General features: G+C 38.6%; 1 protein-coding gene across 1 annotated transcript in view; it reads left to right on the top strand.

Annotated features, from left to right (window-relative positions):
- Positions 1–20,105, top strand: part of LOC137619007 (uncharacterized) — a 24,631-nt gene extending 4,526 nt beyond the window's left edge. The window contains exons 2-7 of the mRNA XM_068349206.1: positions 1,137–1,296; positions 9,812–9,934; positions 15,457–15,572; positions 15,934–16,135; positions 16,483–16,752; positions 19,084–20,105. Coding sequence (XP_068205307.1) covers positions 1,137–1,296; positions 9,812–9,934; positions 15,457–15,572; positions 15,934–16,135; positions 16,483–16,752; positions 19,084–20,105 — 1,893 coding nt within the window. The remainder of the gene's footprint in view (positions 1–1,136; positions 1,297–9,811; positions 9,935–15,456; positions 15,573–15,933; positions 16,136–16,482; positions 16,753–19,083) is intronic.
- The last annotated feature ends 1,279 nt before the right edge of the window (positions 20,106–21,384 follow it).

Genomic DNA, 21,384 nt, shown 5'->3' with positions numbered 1-21,384 from the left:
CCAAGGTGGACGAGGTACTTCCCACTCTACTGGGTAGAAGTAAACAATCACAACAACTGCTGCCTCAGATTCAAGCACATGATATGTGACTTGCTTGTCATGGATTTCTTCATGTTGTATATCTAATGGATTAAGTCCCCAAAATTGTGGTAAGATACGTTAATTTGCTTATAGTATGTATTTTTGTACCTTTTTGATATTATGTTTTTATTTGTACCTTTGATATAGCCAATGGCATCCTACCAGTTTTGTAGGCATTAGCCTAAAAGTGTTTTCTTTTGTTTTCAGTTATACTCAATTAATGGCTCATGGTTTATATAATAAACTACAAAAAGGACCATGGAATGTTATTGAAGCCAAATTTGAGAATCAACACTGAACGGGGCTAAAACCAACAAATAAATACAGAGCCACGTACTGTTCACAAGAACAATACTCTCTGTAGATTTTTTTCATAATCATCTTCCTTATTCTGTATTTTTCTTTGTCTCCTCTTACAACTTCAAACTCTGAATTTTTTTTTTCTTGGGCACTTCATCAGTTCTGTTAATTGCTTTGCCTTTATATTCGTGCCAAAATGGTAATATAAGAAAGGATCAGGAATGCCCACCCTCATCCTGGAGACCTTAGGCACTGGTATCAAGAAGGGACTATGTCGTAACTTCATTGTGCCTTAGAGTAGATGACGGCTTCTCTAAACAGTTTCAGTTGCCTCAAGCACTATCTTCGTCATACACAGAAATTGTATAAATACTTTAAAGTTTAAAAGGTTGATCATGAATGGCAGAGGCAAGGGGCAGTGACACTACCCTAGAGACTGATAATATATACATGTGATCAGCACCCAAGGCCCGTCTACATCCAAGTTATGACCATGAAGGGACAGGCAATAGCTTATGATGACTCATCAGTTAGATATATAGGCTCCCTCAAAACCCCATATCCTTTGCTCAAAAGGATGATGAGGTTGTAGACACTACAAGAAACCATCGAGTCTGAACGTGCTTTTAATTCCAGTCCAGTAGAACGACGGTCAGGGACGTTTCCAATAGGGTACCACAACACAGAAAATTGATATAGTTACACACTGCGTCTCTGGATAATATGGCTATTAATGGATCTTCTCTTCCGTACAGGAATCGGCCCTACGACACCAGGACAAGGGTCTATCCTCAGAGGGTTGGGTGATGGCTGCTAACGTGTCTGGAAATGTGATGAACCAATGGGTCGAGTGCTCCGCCACCAATGATGTTGCAGGCTCATCCCATCCCTGCGTCTTCTCCATCTCCTTAGTTGGTGAGTTCAGATATAATATAACAGACATTTGGTTTAATGCTTAGTCTATGCAGTCTCCCCAAGTGTTCATCTTTTTTTATTTTTTTATTTTATTTTGTGTTTCTCATGACAGATTTTTCTATCCAAATATATCATCACTGAATAAGACTTTTCCAACTATTTCATAACTGTCTTATTCAGAGGAATTTTGTTGCCATGCTAATTCACTTCTCTCCTTTATATATTCTTATACAAAAAGGTATAAATTTCAATTTATAGGTTATCCTGTGTGTTTTTGGTATGATAAGTATATTACAGAGGTCAAGTGTATTGGTTCTTTAAAAGTTTTCCTTCAATATCCTGTATATTTTCAAGCTCCCTTTATTTTCAAGGTCTTTTTTTTCATATGTTAAATTTGACTTTTATTTTTATCTCTGTCATTAATTAAATCTGTCTTATATTTGTGTTTAGCTCTGAAATACTTTTTCTTGCGTAATAGTTATATATTTTTTTAATCTTTGCACGCCAGCTTCCCACCTATACCCTGTTTTCATAGATTTCCCTATTACTTCCATAATTGATTAATTACTTTAATTTGATTTTATTATAATATTTTCCATTAATCCACACTTTCTATCCTTATATATTTTCTCTTTAGTGTTTCTTAGATTTATTATACTTGTTCCTTATAAAATGTATGGTATTTTAATGCACTTCAAAAATGTTTTCCTTAAACTTTATTACTATTTTTCTTTATAATTACCAATGTTAGGTTAGTTGGTTTTGAGGCAATTTAAATCATTTCCATTTTCTTGTGTTTGTAATATACTCCTCTTACAATCCAGTTCAATGCCAAAATAGAATGTATTTTGTAATACTCTATGGCTTACCAAATTATCAGCTGAAGAAAATTCAGAGAGTACAAAACAGAGCCGCTAGATTAATAAAAGGACTACACAATAGGGAAAGAGTTACCCTTGCACTAATTAAATTACACTGGCTACCTGTAAAAGCGAGAATTGAATACAAGCTACTCTTACTAACGTTTAAGATACTGAACCAAAATGAAAGAAAATATCTAAGAGAATGCCTGAATAAACTAGAACTAGAAACAAATGTTAACACAAGACACATGAGTGACAAACATAGGCTCTCTGAACCAAGAACAAATAGTAAATTTGGTGAAAGGGCTTTTAGCTACTGTGCGCCTAGATATTATAATAAATTGCCAACTGAAATGAAGGACCTAGAGGGAGCAATTGAATTTAAGAAGAAACTAAAGACATTACTTTTCACAAGATCATATGATTTGGAAGATGCTACAATCAAAGAATTGTATAAGTTATAATGAAAATGCTTCGTTAGATGATTAATATGGACCCGCCCGAGAAGTAGTTCATTCGACTTCAGTGGAGGGTTGGATTTAAACCCAAAACAAGTAAACAAGTAAGTATTGCGTTTGGGTTATGGACGTTTCGCCGTCAGTCGGTTTCGCGGTCAGTCACTTTCACCCCCGGGTGAAGTCGATTGGCCGTCATAATTGTACCCACACTTTGTGGAGTCGGTTCGCCGTCAATATAGGAGTCGTTTCGCCCCCGTTATTAAGAAATGGACCAAGACGTGCAAATGGCAGAAGATTTTTTTTTATTGTTTGTAAAGTCTTCGTTAATATAAATAAGATTAATATCACATTTCATTCTATTCTACAGTATTGTGACGGCGCCGAGTAAGGGTGTGAACTCAAAGGCAGATTGGAAACGACTGAGTTATATTATTGTGGAACACTCTCCTTATATACAAAACCTCAAGGCAACAGGACATAACAAGTTCACAAGACAGACAATATTACAGAGGAAAAACCAGACATGAATTTTCATGTTCGTTTTAGTGCGAGGGAAGAGCGAAGATACAAGCATAATATATACAAAAGGAATTATGTACAATTGTGTGAAACACGGTTGGTACATGGCTCCCCCCCCTATAAATGACATACTGTACATGTTGAATAGGGCACCCTGATCTAGAGAGGCAAACTGTAGGCGGGTCGTCTGGCAGAAGATAAGCAGGTTTTAGACGATCAATGGAGACCCAGTCTTCTTTACCCCGAATGTTTAGGAGGAATGCTTTCGGACTGCGTCGGATCACAAGGAAAGGGCCCGTGTAAGGGGGCGTAAATGGTGGCTTGCTGGTGTCAGGAAGACGTGCGTTGCAGAGTGCAAGTCCGTTGGTATGTGATGCTTCGCTGGGGGCTTGTGAGTCTGGCAGCACGAAGTAAATTTTCCCACGACGTGACGTATGCACTGGAGATCGTCGGAGGAGGTTGTAGAAGGAAAAAATTCGGCAGGGACGACCAACAGGTCGCCATACACCATTTAGGCTGCCGAGACGTCGAGGGCGTCTTTAGGAGTGGTCCTTAGTCCAAGGAGGACCCAGGGAAGCTGAGTAAACCAGTTGCAATCCTTGCAGCGGGACATCAAAGCTGCTTTGAGGGTGCGATGAAAACGTTCAACCATTCAATTGGCAGCGGGGTTGTAGGCCGTTGTCTGATATAGTGGAAATGCCCAGGAGATTCGCTAATGACGTCCACAATTGAGAGGTGAAAGTGGTTCCCCTGTCAGAAGTAATATGCTCAGGGATACCGAATCTTGAAATCCATCCAGAGAGTAAGGCAGATGTACATGAGGCGGACGTTGCAGTTTCCATGGGAATGGCTTCAGGCCAACGAGTGGAGCGGTCGATGACGGTAAACCGGTAACAATGTCCTTGTGATATGGGTAGGGGGCCTACAACGTCGACGTGAATGTGTGCGAAACGACGCTGAGGTTGAGGAAAGGTGCTCACTCCTGAATCCGTGTGTCGATGTACTTTGGAAGTTTGGCAAGAAGTACAGGCGCGGACCCAATCCTTAGCATCCTTAGAAATGCCGTGCCAAATGAACTTTGCCTTCAGCAGTTGTGCAGTAGAACGGCACGAGTGATGTGAAAGGCCGTGGATGAAATCAAACACCTGTCGGCGCATGGGAGCAGGAATCCAAGGTCGTGGTCTACCAGTACTGACGTCACAGAGGAGGGTGGTGTTGGAGTCTTCGAGGGGAAAATCTTCCCAACGGAGGGACGTGCAGAATGTCCTACAAGCTTGATACTCTGGATCCTGTCGTTGGGCTTCAGCCAGGGCATTGTAATCCAATCCCAGTTGAACGGCAGCCAACGTGTTTCTTGACAGGGCATCGGCAACGGGATTCATTTTCCCAGGGACGTATTGGAGGGTGCAATTGTATTCAGCCACGGCGGAGAGATGTCGGCGTTGACGGGCGGACCAGGCGTCACACTGTCGAGTGAAGGCGTGCACCAGAGGCATGTGGTCTGTGCAAATGAAGAAGGGCGTACCTTCTAAGAAATGGCGAAAGTGACAGACAGCCAAGTGCACCGCCAGCAATTCTCGATCGAAGGTAGAATAACCCGATTCTGCCTTGGACAGTTTTCTGCTGAAGAATGCCAATGGGCGGGGCGGGCCTTTGACCACCTGCTCGAGTACTGCACCAATAACGACGTCGCTGGCATCGGTGGAGAGAAGGAGAGGGGCGTGTGGGATAGGAAAAGTGAGAGCCGCAGCAGTTGATAGGGCCTTCTTTGCATTGCAGAAGGCTGCTTCTTGAAGGGGACCCCACTTCAGGTCCTTTGGCTTCCCCTTGAAGGAGGCGTAGAGGGGAGCAAGAGTGGCGGCAATGGCTGGCAGAAAACGGTGATAATAGTTGATCATGCCCAAGAATTCCTGCAGAGCTTTGACGGTCGAGGGCGTGGGGAAATTCTGAACGGCTGCTACCTTCTCAGGGAGGGGATGGACTCCTTCAGGAGTGATACGGTGCCCTAAGAACGACACTTCGTTGGCGCCAAATGTACACTTGTCGAACCGGACTACAAGGCCGTTTTGTTGCAGGCGGTCGAGCACGATGCGCAGGTGACGGAGGTGTTCCTCTTTTGAGGAGGAGAACACAAGTATGTCGTCCACATAACATACTCAGAAAGGGAGGTCCCCTAAGATGCCATCCATGAGACGTTGAAACGTTGCCCCAGCATTACGAAGGCCAAAACAGGAGTAATTGAAGGTGTATGTGCCAAACGGAGTGGTGATGGCGGTCTTGGGGATGTCTTCTGGGTTCATAGGCACCTGATAATACCCCTTCAGGAGGTCGAGCGTAGAGACAACCTTCGCTTTGTGCAGGTAGGAGGTTACATCGGCAATGTTTGGGAGGGGGTAGTGATCCGGTTCTGTTTGCATGTTCAGGCGCCTGTAATCCCCGCACGGACGGAGGGAGCCGTCTTTCTTCAGAACGATGTGTAAGGGTGACGACCATGGGCTGGAGGCTTTTTGGCAAAGGCCCATTTTCTCCATTTCGGCGAACGTCTGTTTGGCGGCTGCCAATCGTTCCGGTGCCAGACGTCTGAATTTTGCGAAGACAGGGGGTCCCGTCGTCTTGATATGGTGATGAATACCGTGCTTGGCAGGAACCGTGGGCGTTTGGCGAAGTTCTGGACGGAAAACATCCGGGTACGACGTGAGGAGGTGGGCGTAGGCATCCGTGGGTGCGCTGATGTGGAGAGCGAGGTTAGAGGGGGCGGGTTGAAGAGGTGTCGACAAGTACGAGACTGCATTGACCAATCGTCACTGGGCGACATCGACCAGAAGGTGGAAATGAGAGAGGAAATCCGTACCGAGGATTGGCATTGTGACGTCAGCAACGAGAAACTTCCAATTGAATTTACCGTTTCCGAACAATAATGTGAGGTTCTCGTAACCGTAGGTGGGTATCGCAGATCCGTTGGCAGCTACCAAGCGGACGTCGGCAGATGTAGACAGACTACGTTGTGCCTTGAAGAGTTTTCTTGGCAAAAGAGAACGACAAGCACCCGTGTCTACCAAAAATCGCACGCCCGTTCCTGCATCCTGTAAAAGGAAAAGATTAGAAACATGGGAGGCCACCACCACAAGCGATGGTCTACTTACACGTTTTTTGGCCACTGACAATCTTTGGCACATTTCTTCGCGGTTGCCCCGAATCTGAAGTGGTAGTAGCAAAACTGCGGTGGATGGGAGGTAGTAAGTGGCTGTAGAAGTCGTTCGTTGGGGCGCGAGTGATTGGTGGGTGGTGGGCGGCTTTGTCGCCGCTTCGCCACGTCACGGGGTAGGCGTGTATGTCCTACGGCATTCATGTCAGCTTCGGTTGACGTTGAATAGGCATCCTCGTCGTCAGGGGTGGAGGCGTTGATGGAGGTCTTGAAGTGGCTGTCCATAAGGGCGTCGGCTTTTGTCATCAAGTCCTTTATGGGTAAACTATTGACATCGGGTATGGCAGTGCATACAGGTTCAGGTAAACGGCGTATCCAAAGGGCACGGAGTAGGTTCACCTCACGAGGAGAGCCGTCTGCGGCAGGTTGAAGGCGAGCGATACTGGTCATTTCCCTGAGAGCAAGCGAAGCCCTTTGGTCCCCTAACGGTTGTTGCGAGAGCTGAAAAAGCTTTGCTATACGGGCGGCTGGCGACGGCGAGTACTGCTGCAGAAGGTATGTTTTGAGGGCGTCATACGCTATTGGGGTGTCTCCTTGTTCACAAAGCCAGTCGGATATTTCTGGGAAGGTGTCCTCGGGTGTCGCCGCGAGAACATAATCCGCTTTGGTGGTTGAGTGAGTCACGCCCCGGATATGAAAGTGGACTTCAGCGCGTTGAAACCAAGCAAACGCTTCTCCGCTGGCGAACGGTGAAAGTTTCAATGGGGCGGCGGCATCGCCAACTGCTGTAGTAGAAACTGTAGAGTCCGTCTCCGTCATAGTACCAATGATGGAGGGGCGAGGGAGGTGGGGGTGGAAGGCAGTGGGAGCGAGTCGACTTCCGGGGTCACCAATGTGACGGCGCCGAGTAAGGGTGTGAACTCAAAGGCAGATTGGAAACGACTGAGTTATATTATTGTGGAACACTCTCCTTATATACAAAACCTCAAGGCAACAGGACATAACAAGTTCACAAGACAGACAATATTACAGAGGAAAAACCAGACATGAATTTTCATGTTCGTTTTAGTGCGAGGGAAGAGCGAAGATACAAGCATAATATATACAAAAGGAATTATGTACAATTGTGTGAAACACGGTTGATACAGTATGTACAATAATTTACATTATTTCCGGAGAAGATAATAAATTTAAAATACACATTAGAGAATACATGACACAACTAAAATAGATATATACAAATATACATATATATATATATATATATATATATATATATATATATATATATATATATATATATATATATATATATATATATATATATATATATATATATATAATTAGTGCAGTGGTTTTTTGTGTTGAGAAAGACCGATGGAATAATTGAGTTGTTTATTTATATATTTTCAGCTAGTTTAGGACAGTGGGGAATGCCTGGAACGAATGAATTTTCTGATTGACTGTGGCAGGAAACAGTTGTTTGAGTGCTGGATATTATTATTTTATACTTTTTACCAGCGTGGAAGTGAATATTTATTTTAAAAGGAAGTACACTTTTTTATATTTGCTCGGAGTAATTCGGAATGATTCTGATTATCTTCTACGGAAATAATGTAAACTATTGTACATAAAATAGAATAAAATGTGATATTAATCTTATTTATATTAACGATGACTTTACAAACAATAAAAAAAAATCTTCTGCCAATTGCACGCCTTGGTCCATTTCTTAATAACGGGGGCGAAACAACTCCTATATTAACGGCAAAACGACTCCTATGTTGACGGCGAACAGACTCCCCAAAGTGTGTGGTACAATTATGACGGCGAATCAACTTCCCCGGGGGCGAAAGTGACTGACCGAGAAACCGACTGACGGCGAATCGACCATACCCCTTGCCTTCTATACGACCAGAATATCTTTCCCTATTACATATCTTAATGTTCCTCTTTTCTTGGTATATTTCTAACTCCCAATTTGTCCCAGTTTACTTTAAGAGCGGAATATTATATTGCTCATATTCTATAGTTCCCTCTCTACCAAAAGCACAATGGCTCTGTCAATGCTAAATCTTTTTTTTTTTTTAACTCTCCCTTTCTCTTCTACCCTTTCCATTGCCCTTCATGGGACCAGCTTACACAGTGATGTTCATCCTGTGCTTCTTGCCTTATTCCACTGTCAAATTCAATTTCTCGCAGACCCTCTCCTAAATCAATATTTATTTTTTCGTGCTGCTTTATGCGAGATAATATTTATGATTTTCGGGGAAATCTATCTTTTTTTTATATATCTTCCATCAATGTCTCCCTTTTTAGCAAGTCGGAAACCTTACTAAAGGCTGTAGCAGTTACTATTGTATTGTATTTTCATTAATATAGCTCTTTTCTACATAATATTGTGAAATGAATGTTTTTTTTGGGGGATGGGGGGTGGGGCGGGGCCTCCTGTGAATCCTACTTTACATTCATAATTTTTTTTCATGTTTTTCAATTTCCTCTTTTATTATCATTATTTGAAATTATGCCTAGAGTTTTTTCCATATGTTTATTTTTATTTCAATTTTTTTGGTCTCCAGTTATTATTATCATTATTATTATTATTATTATTATTATTATCATCCAGGCTACAACCCTAGTTGGAAAGCAAGATGCCATAAGCCCATGGCTCCAACAGGGAAAAAAAAGCCCAGTGAGGAAAGGAAACAAGGAAATAAATAAACGATATAAGAAGTAATGAAAAATTAAAATAGTTTTTTAAAACATTACCAACATTAAAACATAATTCATATAGCCTGTGTAAAGACATCGGTTTTTCTTCTGCCGCTAATTCATTGTAGTAACATATCTAAACTCTCTTCAGCATTCCTCAGTTCGCTGTGAATCTCAGGTTTTGGGACATCGGGTCCTGTCGTTGTCTTATCTTCTATTGTAATAAAGTCCTTGAATTTATTTGCGGTAATTATTGGTTTCTCCAATAATTCTATTTCTTAGTATTTCTTTAATGACTAAGTTCATACGCTCTTGTTATCATCTACTTCGGCCATTTCGTTTCCATATCTTATCCTTTTTCTCGTTATTTCTTCCTTTCATATTTTATTTTCGTGTTTGCTATATGTTTCTATAATATTTATTCATTCTTCTTTGCCTCCTTTTTCAATTAGTTTCATTCCTTTTTCAACGCAAAGATTTTTTTTTCTCTGGTTTATTTTAGTCAATCCTTATTATAACATTATATTCGTGTCTCTTTTTCTTCTTATACTATTTTCTTTATTACAAACACAGTAGTTTCATTCTTCACTAGCTATCGCAAATTTTCATTCCTTTGATCATATTTATTTTCCAATGATTCCCTTACTCTTCTTTCTCATTATTACCCCTACATTATAGGGTCGGTTGCCTGATGCGTCATCTCTAGTGCTTTCTATCAAAGGCATCCTCTTCCATCAAACCTCTTATCTCCATATCATCCTTCACCTTATCTTGCCATCTAATTTTCTGCCTCCCTCTTGATCTTTGGCCCTTAACAGGTTCCTCCGAAGCCTCTCAGGGCTTCCTCACTCCCTCGCAAGCCCTCCTCACTCCCTCCCAAGCCCTCCTCAGTCTCCCAGGCACTCGTCACTCCATCCCTGACCCTCCTCACTCCCTCCCAGGCCCTCATCAATCCCTCCCAAACCCTCCTCACTTCCTCCCAGGCCCTCCTCACTCCCTCCTAAGCCATCCTCACTCCCTCCCAAGCCATCCTCACTCCCTCCCAAGCCCTCCTCACTCCCTCCCAATCCCTCTTCACTCCCTCTCAGGCCCTCCTCACTCCATCCCAAGCCCTCCTCACTCACTCTCAGGCCCTCCTCACTTCCTCCCAAGCCTTCCTCGCTCGCTCCTAGGCCCTCCTCACCCGCTCCCAGGCCCTCCTCACTCCCGCAAAGGTCCTCTTCACTCCCTCCCAAGCCCTCCTCACTCCCTCCCAGGCCCTCCTCACACCCTCCCAGGCCCTCCTCACTTCCACCCAGGCCCTCCTCACTCCCTCCTAAGCCATCCTCACTCCCTCCCAAGCCATCCTCACTCCCTCCCAAGCCCTCCTCACTCCCTCCCAATCCCTCATCACTCCCTCTCAGGCCCTCCTCACTCCATCCCAAGCCCTCCTCACTCACTCTCAGGCCCTCCTCACTTCCTCCCAAGCCTTCCTCGCTCGCTCCTAGGCCCTCCTCACCCGCTCCCAGGCCCTCCTCACTCCCGCAAAGGTCCTCTTCACTCCCTCCCAAGCCCTCCTCACTCCCTCCCAGGCCCTCCTCACACCCTCCCAGGCCCTCCTCACTCCCTCCTAAGCCATCCTCACCCCCTCCCAAGCCCTCATCACTCCCTCCGAAGCCATCCTCACTCCCTCCCAAGTCCTCCTCACACCCTCCAATGATTCCCTTTTCCTGAAAAGGCTTTTTTGGTACTTTCTTCACCAGTCACACACAGATGTTCCAGTACTACTTTCAAAACTACTCTCCACTCGTAAACTTTCATCAATCTCGCCCTTTGTTTTTTTCTACCTTACCAATTCCATTCCTCCTAATCTTTCTATGTCTGTTTTTGTTATTATCATTTCTTCTACTCTTCTATTGCTTCCAACTGTCTTCATTTGCTATTTCCATCTTCCTTTGTTAAAATGTTTGCTCTGTTGTATGAACTATTAACAAATTATTTTTCCTCTCTCTTCTCATTGACATGCAAATTATCTATTTTTTTTTTCTGTTGCCATCTTTCACAGAGTGTAAACCCTTACATAATTAACATCAGTATTCAGTCAAAGTATGAAGGTATTCAGTGATCGGGCATCCAGCCTATGCATAACCCCCCCCCCCCACACACACATAAATTCTATCCAAATTTTGATATCCTAAAAACCCTACTTACTTCGACATTCACTAATATAATTATTATTGCGAATTAGTTTTGATATTCCATTATTAACATATAATTCTTACTGCTTTGTCCCTATTTTCCTCATTATTCCATGCTGAAGGTTGGATTAATGTCAATTTGAAATGTAATAATATGCAAAAAACTTTTGAGAGACCTCATAATTTTGCATTCGCTTCTATCTGATTGATTTCTCTTTAGTTGTTTTGTTTCTTGTATTGATTAAAGACATCATCTTTGATAATTCTTTAGATATTCCTTATCTATCTCTCCCTTTTCTCAGCTTGAATTAAACCAGCATGAGATATCTGCAGGTGTAATATTTGCTCAATGATTAAATTTCGCTCCAATGATGACTTTTATAGGGAGCTGCTACATCTTAGGGATAGTCAGTTATTCCAATCTTAAAACCATCTGCATATTACCATCAATGACAATAAAGGAAGAAAAAAGCACTAGTGTTCCCTATACGGCTGATCATAGAGAGTTAATTCGGTATTAATACGTTTATGATGATCCCTCTACAGGAAATAACTCCCTATTTCAGAGGGTAGTAATCTTGTTTCTCTCTCTCTCTCTCTCTCTCTCTCTCTCTCTCTCTCTCTCTCTCTCTCTCTCTCTCTCTCTCTCTCTCTCTCTCTCTCTATATATATATATATATATATATATATATATATATATATATATATATATATATATACATATATATATATATATATATATATATATATATATATATGTATATATATATATATACATATATATGTATATATATATATATATATATATATATATATATATATATATATATTACTCTGTCTCCCTCATAGTTTATAATATATTTTTCTCAGTCAGAAAATTGTCACTGCAATTATTATTGCTACACACCTGTATGCCAATATAAAAATAAGGTTAATCATTTTTATGATTTAAACTTGTATGTTACATGAAATGCATGTTTTATGAATTCTCTTTCTGGAGGTACAGTTGGTTCAGTTGGAGACAAATTCCTGGCATAGGCTACCTCACTCTGAGGAGGTGCACCCTGACACACACTTACTGCGCGACGAGTAACCAAACACCTAGTTTAGGGAGAGATAGCAGAAGTGGTGGGTGGGGATAAACACAGAGACGAGGGTTATACCAGGAATTCTTGTCTAACTTTACATGTTAGGAAATGGCGTGGCTACGATAGTAAAATATGATCCTGTGGTAAATCAGGGTCTTATGTGAATGAATAATTTCAGACGAACGTAATATTCATCATACATCTCTTATACATTTTTTCATTGGTTAGTACTTAAAAAGAGGACTTTTGCTGGGCATTTCTTGTTTATGAGTTGATATATTTAACTTCTGCTACTTTTTTCTGGAAATGAGTATAGCAATAGTTTTGATATCGAAGTTGATTGATAATTATGATAATTAAACTATTTGCCTACATCTACGCTTTATTGATCTAAATTCTTTAACCATGTGGAACCTGTAATAGCAACTAAGATGTAAACATAATAATAATAATAATAATAATAATAATAATAATAATAATAATAATAATAATAATAATAATAATAAGTATAATAATAATAATAATAATAATAATAATAATGCCATAAGATTGAGCCAAATTCGTTAATAGTTAATAAACATAAATAATAGTGATATGTATAACAGTTTGGGAGTTTTATAGCTTAGTGTAATTAATAATAGTTATTACCAGTTGAATAACAATAATTAATAGTATCTAAATGCAAACAAAGGCACTGAGACCAACTGACACAGTAATAGCATGGTTACTTGTATGTAATTTAGTAACTACTTTTATGACAAGTTTTTATGTAAACAAACATACGTCAGACAGATTAGCGCCATCTGTGGATGTTGGGGATTACTAATGCTGGCGAATTTTAACAGAAGTTTGTTGTTCCTGTCTTCCGTATTGTCTTTGCAGTACCATAGAAAAATATTTAATGATAATGTTATATGTTTTTTTTTTTTCTTTTTTTTTTTTTTTACATCTACTACTTGTAAAACCAACGGCCATTGACGACAGATAATTCTTCTATCGAATTGTAAAATCTTCCTTTATCATTCCTTCTTATAATCATACTATAATCTTTTTGTTGTGAAAAGAACTAGTAAATATTGATGGTGATTTAAAGATATGTACAGTAATATACAAATTATTTAAAGGGTGTTTATAAACGAATCCATCTTGGAAAGAGAATTATTTAGGTAATAAATATTGTAGATATTATATTTTTTGTTGAGGTCCTGTAGAGAGTAGGGTTCTCTTTCTTTGTGGGACTGGAGAAACAGCCGTCAGAGTAAAGTAAAGAATGTATTATCAACATTAAACAGTCATATTCTAACATAGCGTTTGTTGAGATAAAATAAAAAAATAGTTAGGATTGATCAGAAACTAATTTCAAATCATAATTCACATTTCTTCCACCAAAAGGTCCAATCCCTAAAGTGAAACCAATCATAACATTTTAATTCGTAAATCCAAAATGAACAATAATTCTGAAGGGAAAATGTGTATTGTTTCGTAACTCGGGAGGCAAAGTCGTAAAACTGTCATACTCCATAAAGCCCATTCATAAAAAAAGAAAACTTTGGCGTCGTTGATCGAGGCACAAGCAAAGTAATCTGCTTGATGCATCCTTGGCGATACACAAAGCGTGAAAAAAAAAATATTTCCGGTTACGGCAACTCTTATTTGCTCCTATAGTTTTGCTGTTATGGAAACAGTTATTGCTTATAACTGCCTGAGTGGGAAATAACTAGATTCATGTGACTTGATGTCTTATTGCAACGTTTCATGGATGAGGTATTGTTGCCGGTATAAGTTCTCTGTTCTTTAATGGATATTTCACAAGTGTTTGTTGTTATTACTCGAGTTGAGAATTCTCTCTTGTTCTCTCTCTGATCGAACAAGGATTCCTTAAACATAGGAAGATTTTAGAGAAAGATGTGCTTTTGGTTTTTATTTGACTGGAATAACATAACAAAACTTCTTCAGCTATTTAATAGTAATTATGAACTCATCCCTTGAAAACAATTACAAATATATGATTCAAGACATCCTTAGGAAATGAGCAGGTTTACAATAATCCTTTTCGTGGATAAAGTTTAAATCATCCCTTGAAAACTTTCTGAGATAATGGTAAAAGTTAAATATTCCTTGAAAATAGGATGGTTAAGAGTATCCCTTGGGAAAATATACGTTATTTGGACCATTTCCTCTGTGTTCATTCGATGCTTTGTATCAGCGTTCTCCAACTACTTCTGTCCCTCATATCTCGTCCTTTCTAATGCATAAGTCATTTGCTTTTCCATCTGAACTTTGGCCATCCTCTAACTCCATTCATCTCCTTGTTCGTGACCCTTTTACAAACATGGTCCTCATCAGTTCTCATAACATGACCTGGCCACAGTACTTGCTTTGACGCTTCCTCCACTTAGACTGTTCCTGTTATAAAATCATTTCTGATCCTATCTTTCTCGTGACTCCACACACATCTCAACATCTTCATTTCTGCCATTTCCATTTGTGTTTCTATTGCTTTTCTTATTACTCATAATTTGGCCCCAGGTACCTCTACCATTCTAACTATAGCCTACTTTCCTTTATCTTTTGTTGTATATATATATATATATATATATATATATATATATATATATATATATATATATATATATATGTATATATATATATATATATATATATATATATATATATATATATGTATATATATATATATATATATATGTATATATATATATATATATATATATATATATATATATATATATATGTGTGTGTGTGTGTGTGTATTATATACATATACATGTATATATATATATATATATATATATATATATATATATATATATACAGTATACATATATATATATATATATATATATATATATATATATATATATATATATATATATATATATATATATGTATACTGTATATATATATATATATATATATATATATATATATATATATATATATATATATATATATAATGTATGTATTTTTATTTATATATTTCCTTACTACAATGAATGCATAGTTGTGTGTGTTTGTATATATATATATATATATATATATATATATATATATATATATATATATATATATATATATATATATATATATATATGTGTGTGTGTGTGTGTGTGTGTGTGTGTGTATATGTGTATGTGTGTGTGTGTATATTCTTATTTATATAATATTCTCTTACTACAGAGCCTCCAAGTCAGCTGGTGGGATGTGCCTACCACGAAGTGACCACCGATTCTGCCGCAGTGACTTGCTCAGCCGGATCAACCTCAGAGAAACTGACTCCCACGTATCATATCGAGGTATTATTTCAGATAAGCTCATTACAAGTGAGGAAGTAGATAAGTCAATGTCATGATTACTGTACATAGTGGGAGATTTGCTAAGCACCCTTTCAATTTGTCCTTGTAGACTCGTGATTTTTGCTGGCATATGCATTAATAGCCATAGAATAGTAGTAGTAGAAAATACTATTATTAATTGTGAGAAGATGGTGGATGGTATTAAAGTGTAGTAGCTGTAAAAATAGTATTAATAGAAGAAAAAGGGAGATGATAAATATAAAACTAGCAATGGTGTTAATGGAATTACTACTGGTGAAATTTAAGGATAAAACAAACATACATAGATTACATGCACTATAAACTTCTTCTCCTTCTTCAGGTACGTGAAGGCAACACCGTTATCCTGACGAAGAACAGCTCAAAGCCTCGCTTCAATTTGAGCACCCTTTCCCCTGGGAGAGATTACGTCCTGGCCATGTACACCAGCCACCGAAAAGGGCGTGGAAAAGAGACCACCTTGCTTTTGAGAACGCCCACACCAAAGGCGGAGGAAGTCGCCCCTGAGAGGGTCTCAATAAATTGTAAGTTTCATTTAAATGGTTAACCTAGATGCAAAGTTTATGGATATGTTTAAACATCATCATCCAAAGACTACTTCAGTAGTCTGATTTTAAAGTTTCCTTTAATTTTTCAGCTTGATGAAAGCTATTTATAATGCACGGGTTTTAAAGATTATTTTCCGTTTTTATTTCAAGAATTTACTATTGTGTCACATGCTAACCGTACTAAGTGATACAATTAATGGTAATGTAGTTTATAATAATCATAATTTTGAGTCATCTACGAAGAAAAACCCATATTGCTGATATCATTACTTTTATTCATTTTGTTCCATCCATAGAAATAAAGTTATTATTGTTGTCAACAGTAAACAACGAACTGAGCAGCGACATTCTCCAACCTGATGGAGATGTAGAAGAAGGAAGTGGATTGCCTGTCAACGCCATCGTAGGCGGTGCTGCAGCTGTGGCCATAGGCCTGGCTGGGGTCGTGGCAGCCATCGTGTTCTGCCGCGCCCGCCGCTCGCAGAACAACTCTCCTGGGAAATCGCAGCAGTTCCACCATGCGTCGCACGACTCGCTCCTCGAGCTGCCCCACGGAACGATGTACCAGCCTTGTACCAGGCACCCTTCCAGAGGTTAGGTTCATTCATTTATCTATTCAATTCTACTAGAGAACAAGGAAGATGCTCTAGGTGTGTCCTGTTGAATCTGTGTGCCTTGGTTGGCATTAAATTGAGTAGTAGGTAGTTGGTTGGCCACCCATTGATACTACTACTTGAGAATTATTAGGTCGCTTGACTGGCTACTAAGTACTATGTTGGATCCCTCAGCTTATGGCTCATTTTATCTTTGCCTACATATACACTGAATAGCCTGGCCTAATCTATACACATTCCATTCTTTCCTCACACACCTGGAGACACTAACATAACTGTAAAATTCTGATTCACTCAAGGTGTCAGCTACTGAACTGTAATTGTTAAGTGGCTACTTTTCTCTTAGTAATAGTAGAGGAGACAATTAACTATGATAAGTAGATCTTGTAAGAGAAAGACTCCAAAATCAAACCATTGTACTTTAGTCTTGGTTGGTGACATAGACTCTGTTACTTGGTCTTCCACTGTCTTGGGTTAGATTTCTCATGCTTTAGGGTACACTCAGGTACACCATTCTGTCTGTTTCCTTATTTCCTATCCTCTATCAGCTATTTTCCTTGTTAGAGCCACAGAGATTTAAACATCCTGCTTTTCCAACTAGGGTTGTAGCTTAGCTAGTAGTAATAATCATAGTTATTTGGCATTATTGGTTACAACAGGATAGAGAAATGTATGGGTGTAGCAACCTCATGCCAAATTACTTGATGAAAATCAAAAGAAAATCGTCCTATCCTTACTGGTGACCTGCCATTGGTCAGTTCCCGTGATCAAACACCTCTCAGATCTGATAGATTCAACTGCAATACGACCTGACTGTCCCTTTGAGATAGGGGACGGGCATTTGATTCTATGGCTGAGTAGTATGGCACATGTAAAAGAAATGGACATATAATGACAAGGACAGGTAATAGATGGACATTAAGAATATCAGAATAAGTCCCTCGAGATTGTAAAAGACGCAGACAAACGAAAAGACGATTAATTGACGAACAAAGGAAGTTTACGGGCGTGGACTAGCAGAGAAAGACCATAAACAGACATAAGTGGAAGAACATGTCTGAGGCCTTTGTTCTGCAGTGGACTAGTAAAGTAATGGTGAGGGTGATGATATATATATATATATATATATATATATATATATATATATATATATATATATATATATATATTTATATATATATATATATATATATATATATATATATATATATATATATATATATATATATATTATTACTTGCTAAGCTACAACCCTAGTAGGAAAAGCAGGATGCTATAAGCCCAGGGGCCCCAACAGCGGAAATAGCCCAGTGAAAGGAAACAAAAAAAAATAAAATATTTTAAGAACAGTAACATTAACCCAATTCTTTCATTTATAAACTATAAAAACTATAACAAAACAAGCGGAAGAGAAATTAGATAGACTAGAGTGCCCGAGTGTACCCTCAAGCAAGAGAACTCTAACCCAAGATAGTGGAAGACCATGGTACAGAGGTTATATCACTACACAATATTACAGAACAATGATTTGATTTTGGAGAGTCCTTCTTCTAGAAGAGCTGCTTACTATAGCTAAAAAGTCTCATGTACCCTTACCAAGAGGAAAGTAGCCACTGAACAATTAAAGTGCTTTAGTTAACCCTTTGGATGAAGAAGAATTGCTTGATAATCTGTGTTGTCAGGTGAATGAGGACAGAGGAGAATTTATAAAGAATATGCCACACTATTCGGCGTACGTGTAAGCAAAGGGAAAGAACCGTAACTAGAGAGAAGGATCCAATGTAGTACTGTCTGGCCAGTCAAAGAACTCCATAACTCTCTAGCGGTAGTATCTCAATGGACAGCTGGTGCCCTGGCTAACCTACTACCTAATATATATATATATATATATATATATATATATATATATATATATATATATATATATATATATAGGCTATATATATATATATATATATATATATATATATAGCCTATATATATATATATATATATATATATATATATATATATATATATATATATATATATATATATTCTATTTTGGTAATTTATTACTCGAAAAGTTTGCATATTCAAAACGGTGAACTGATTATCCTATGAGATTCACTATTAATGCTTTGTATTGCTTGCTCTATACTCTAGGCTACTGTATATTCTTTAGCTAAATTAGTCATTCAACTGTTTTTTCATAGAAATCACAATTTTTATAATGAAAAATATTTGTAAGTTTCAGTAAAATTGTCAAGCAGAGTATTTGTATGAAATAACCATTTATTGTCATCATCATTAACTCTTGATTATTTTCAGAGCTGTTGACTACATTTTCTCCTGGACCTGTTGTAGTAACTCAAGTGACATCCGGTCGGTCTTCAATAAGGTCTTCACCGCTGCCTCGCCGTTCCTCTACCCGCAGTGCTCCTGGAGGTACATCCCCAAGACGGCACCGACCAAGAACACCTTCCGTGCGTGGAGGACCTGTCCACGTTGTGGAAGTGGAATCTGACAGCATCACGACTCCAAGAGTGGAGATCGAATCTCCCTCAAAATCACTAGCATCTATACGAATGAGCTTGAGAGGAGACACCTCTGAGGTGCGCCAATCACCTCCATTGTCTCTGCCCTGTGATACTCTAGAACCGCCAGCTACATCAGCTCCGAATGAAATGTCCCAGAGCCTTCTACCTACAGATATTCAACTTCACTCTGCATCCACTCCTCATCTTTTGCCTCAGACTTACGTTACATCTCCCATTCAAGCTCTTCCTCAGCCGTTAGCAATAGACCCAGCCCATTCGGTGCAACTTCATGCAGAATCTCCGATAAACACAGTATCTTATACGACCCAACACATCAGCCTTACAACCCAAGCTGGCACAGTTCCACAGACGTTAGTTCCATCGAATATATTCACGACGCCTCATCCTTACAATACAGCACCCCAGATCTGCACAGCACCACAAGTTCACGTTGTGACGGCGGCCCCCGACATCATCACCTCTCAGGCTCCCCCTACTCAAACCCAGATCCAGAATACGCCTCAGATTCATATTGAATCTGAGGACCACTTAGTTTCACACATCCAGGAAGCACCTCAAGTTCTGAGAGTACACGAACCACTAATGCATCCCGAAGCATTGCAGCAGCAACAGCAAATCGCTCAGGAAGCGTCTGCAGTACAATCTGGAGGTGAAATAACCACTGCACCCCAACATCACCCCACCACACCCATTACGAAACAACGTAGCTCACCTGATACTGGTTTAATAAAATTTTATCCTAATTTTCGATACATGTGCTATTTATTATCCTTATTCATTGCCAAATCATAATCCTGTGAAACTAAATATCAATAGACATATGAAAATCAAATTACTTAATCAATAGACATAAGGAAATTAAATTACTTACTAGTATTGACAAAATAAATCTGTTTGCAGCCTATCCATCTTAGGCAAAGCATGGATGAATATGATCCAGTTTTGAAGAGAGATCTTTAAGAATAACAAATTATATACATATATGGGTCCCTTCTAGAACACTGTCAAGATATAGCAAAATATTATATTTAACTCAAAACATGATTTTATTTGAGTATGTACCAAAAATTAAATTCTTCAAAACATTGAAAAATGCTCACAGAAGTTTGTCCGCATCAAAGCCTAAATCACTACAGCAAATACATCAAAACAAAGAACTTAAAAAATGTGCAGCATAAAAATTTGCATAACCACTACAAACTCTCCAGAGAAAGCATCAGCACTTTTATGAAAACAAACTAGGTTAAAATAGAGAGCACTAAAACATTTGAGCAAAAATCTGGTTCAAACTTACTAACAAAAGAAGTAGACCAAACATTTTTTTTTTAATCCATTCATAGAAAAACAGCAATCACATTATGTAATAGGACATCATTTGTGAAACAACCAATATAAAATCTTTTTTTTTTTCATAAAGTAACCATTATATTGCATAATGGAAAATATTTAGACGTAGTTATAACACTGTGGTGCCAAGCTTCCCCCTCCCCCCCCCCCAAAAAAAAAGAAACATCCAGTGGCCATTTTGAAAAAAACAGCAGCCTGAGCTCTTGGAGAATGTCTCTTTGCTTTATAAACATTAAAATCTACTTTAGTAACTTTAAAAACATGAGAATCCATATCTAGACATAAAACTCGAATAACTAAAAATACTTCTAGGCAAAATGTCTACTTTGGGCAGCTAAATTGGTGGCCATCTTGAAAAGGGGCCGCCATATTGGACTTTTAATCAGCCAGATTTGATTAGTATGATTTGAAGAACAAGTATCATCACTTACATGTTTTTTTTCTGGGTTCTACACTATATCACTTAAAGCATTACCAAATGTAGTTGGAAATTCCTGTATAACATAAATTATGAAAGATAACAATACTGAGATTTTCACTTTAAATATTATTTATGAGTAATAGTTAACTAAAAACTAATAAAATTTATTATTGTTCAGTTTGTGATTATATAAATTTTCTTTTGGAAATCAATGAAATATAAATGTAACTTTATTAAAAAGATATCCATGGATTTGTTTAATGATCCAATGGCATTATATCATACAATACATCTATCTAAAAC

Source organism: Palaemon carinicauda, chromosome 25 (assembly GCF_036898095.1).
Source record: "Palaemon carinicauda isolate YSFRI2023 chromosome 25, ASM3689809v2, whole genome shotgun sequence".
NCBI classification, from domain to species: Eukaryota; Metazoa; Arthropoda; class Malacostraca; order Decapoda; family Palaemonidae; genus Palaemon; species Palaemon carinicauda.
The sequence above is the reverse complement of the archived record's forward strand: the minus strand, read 5'-3'. Positions and strand labels throughout refer to the sequence as shown.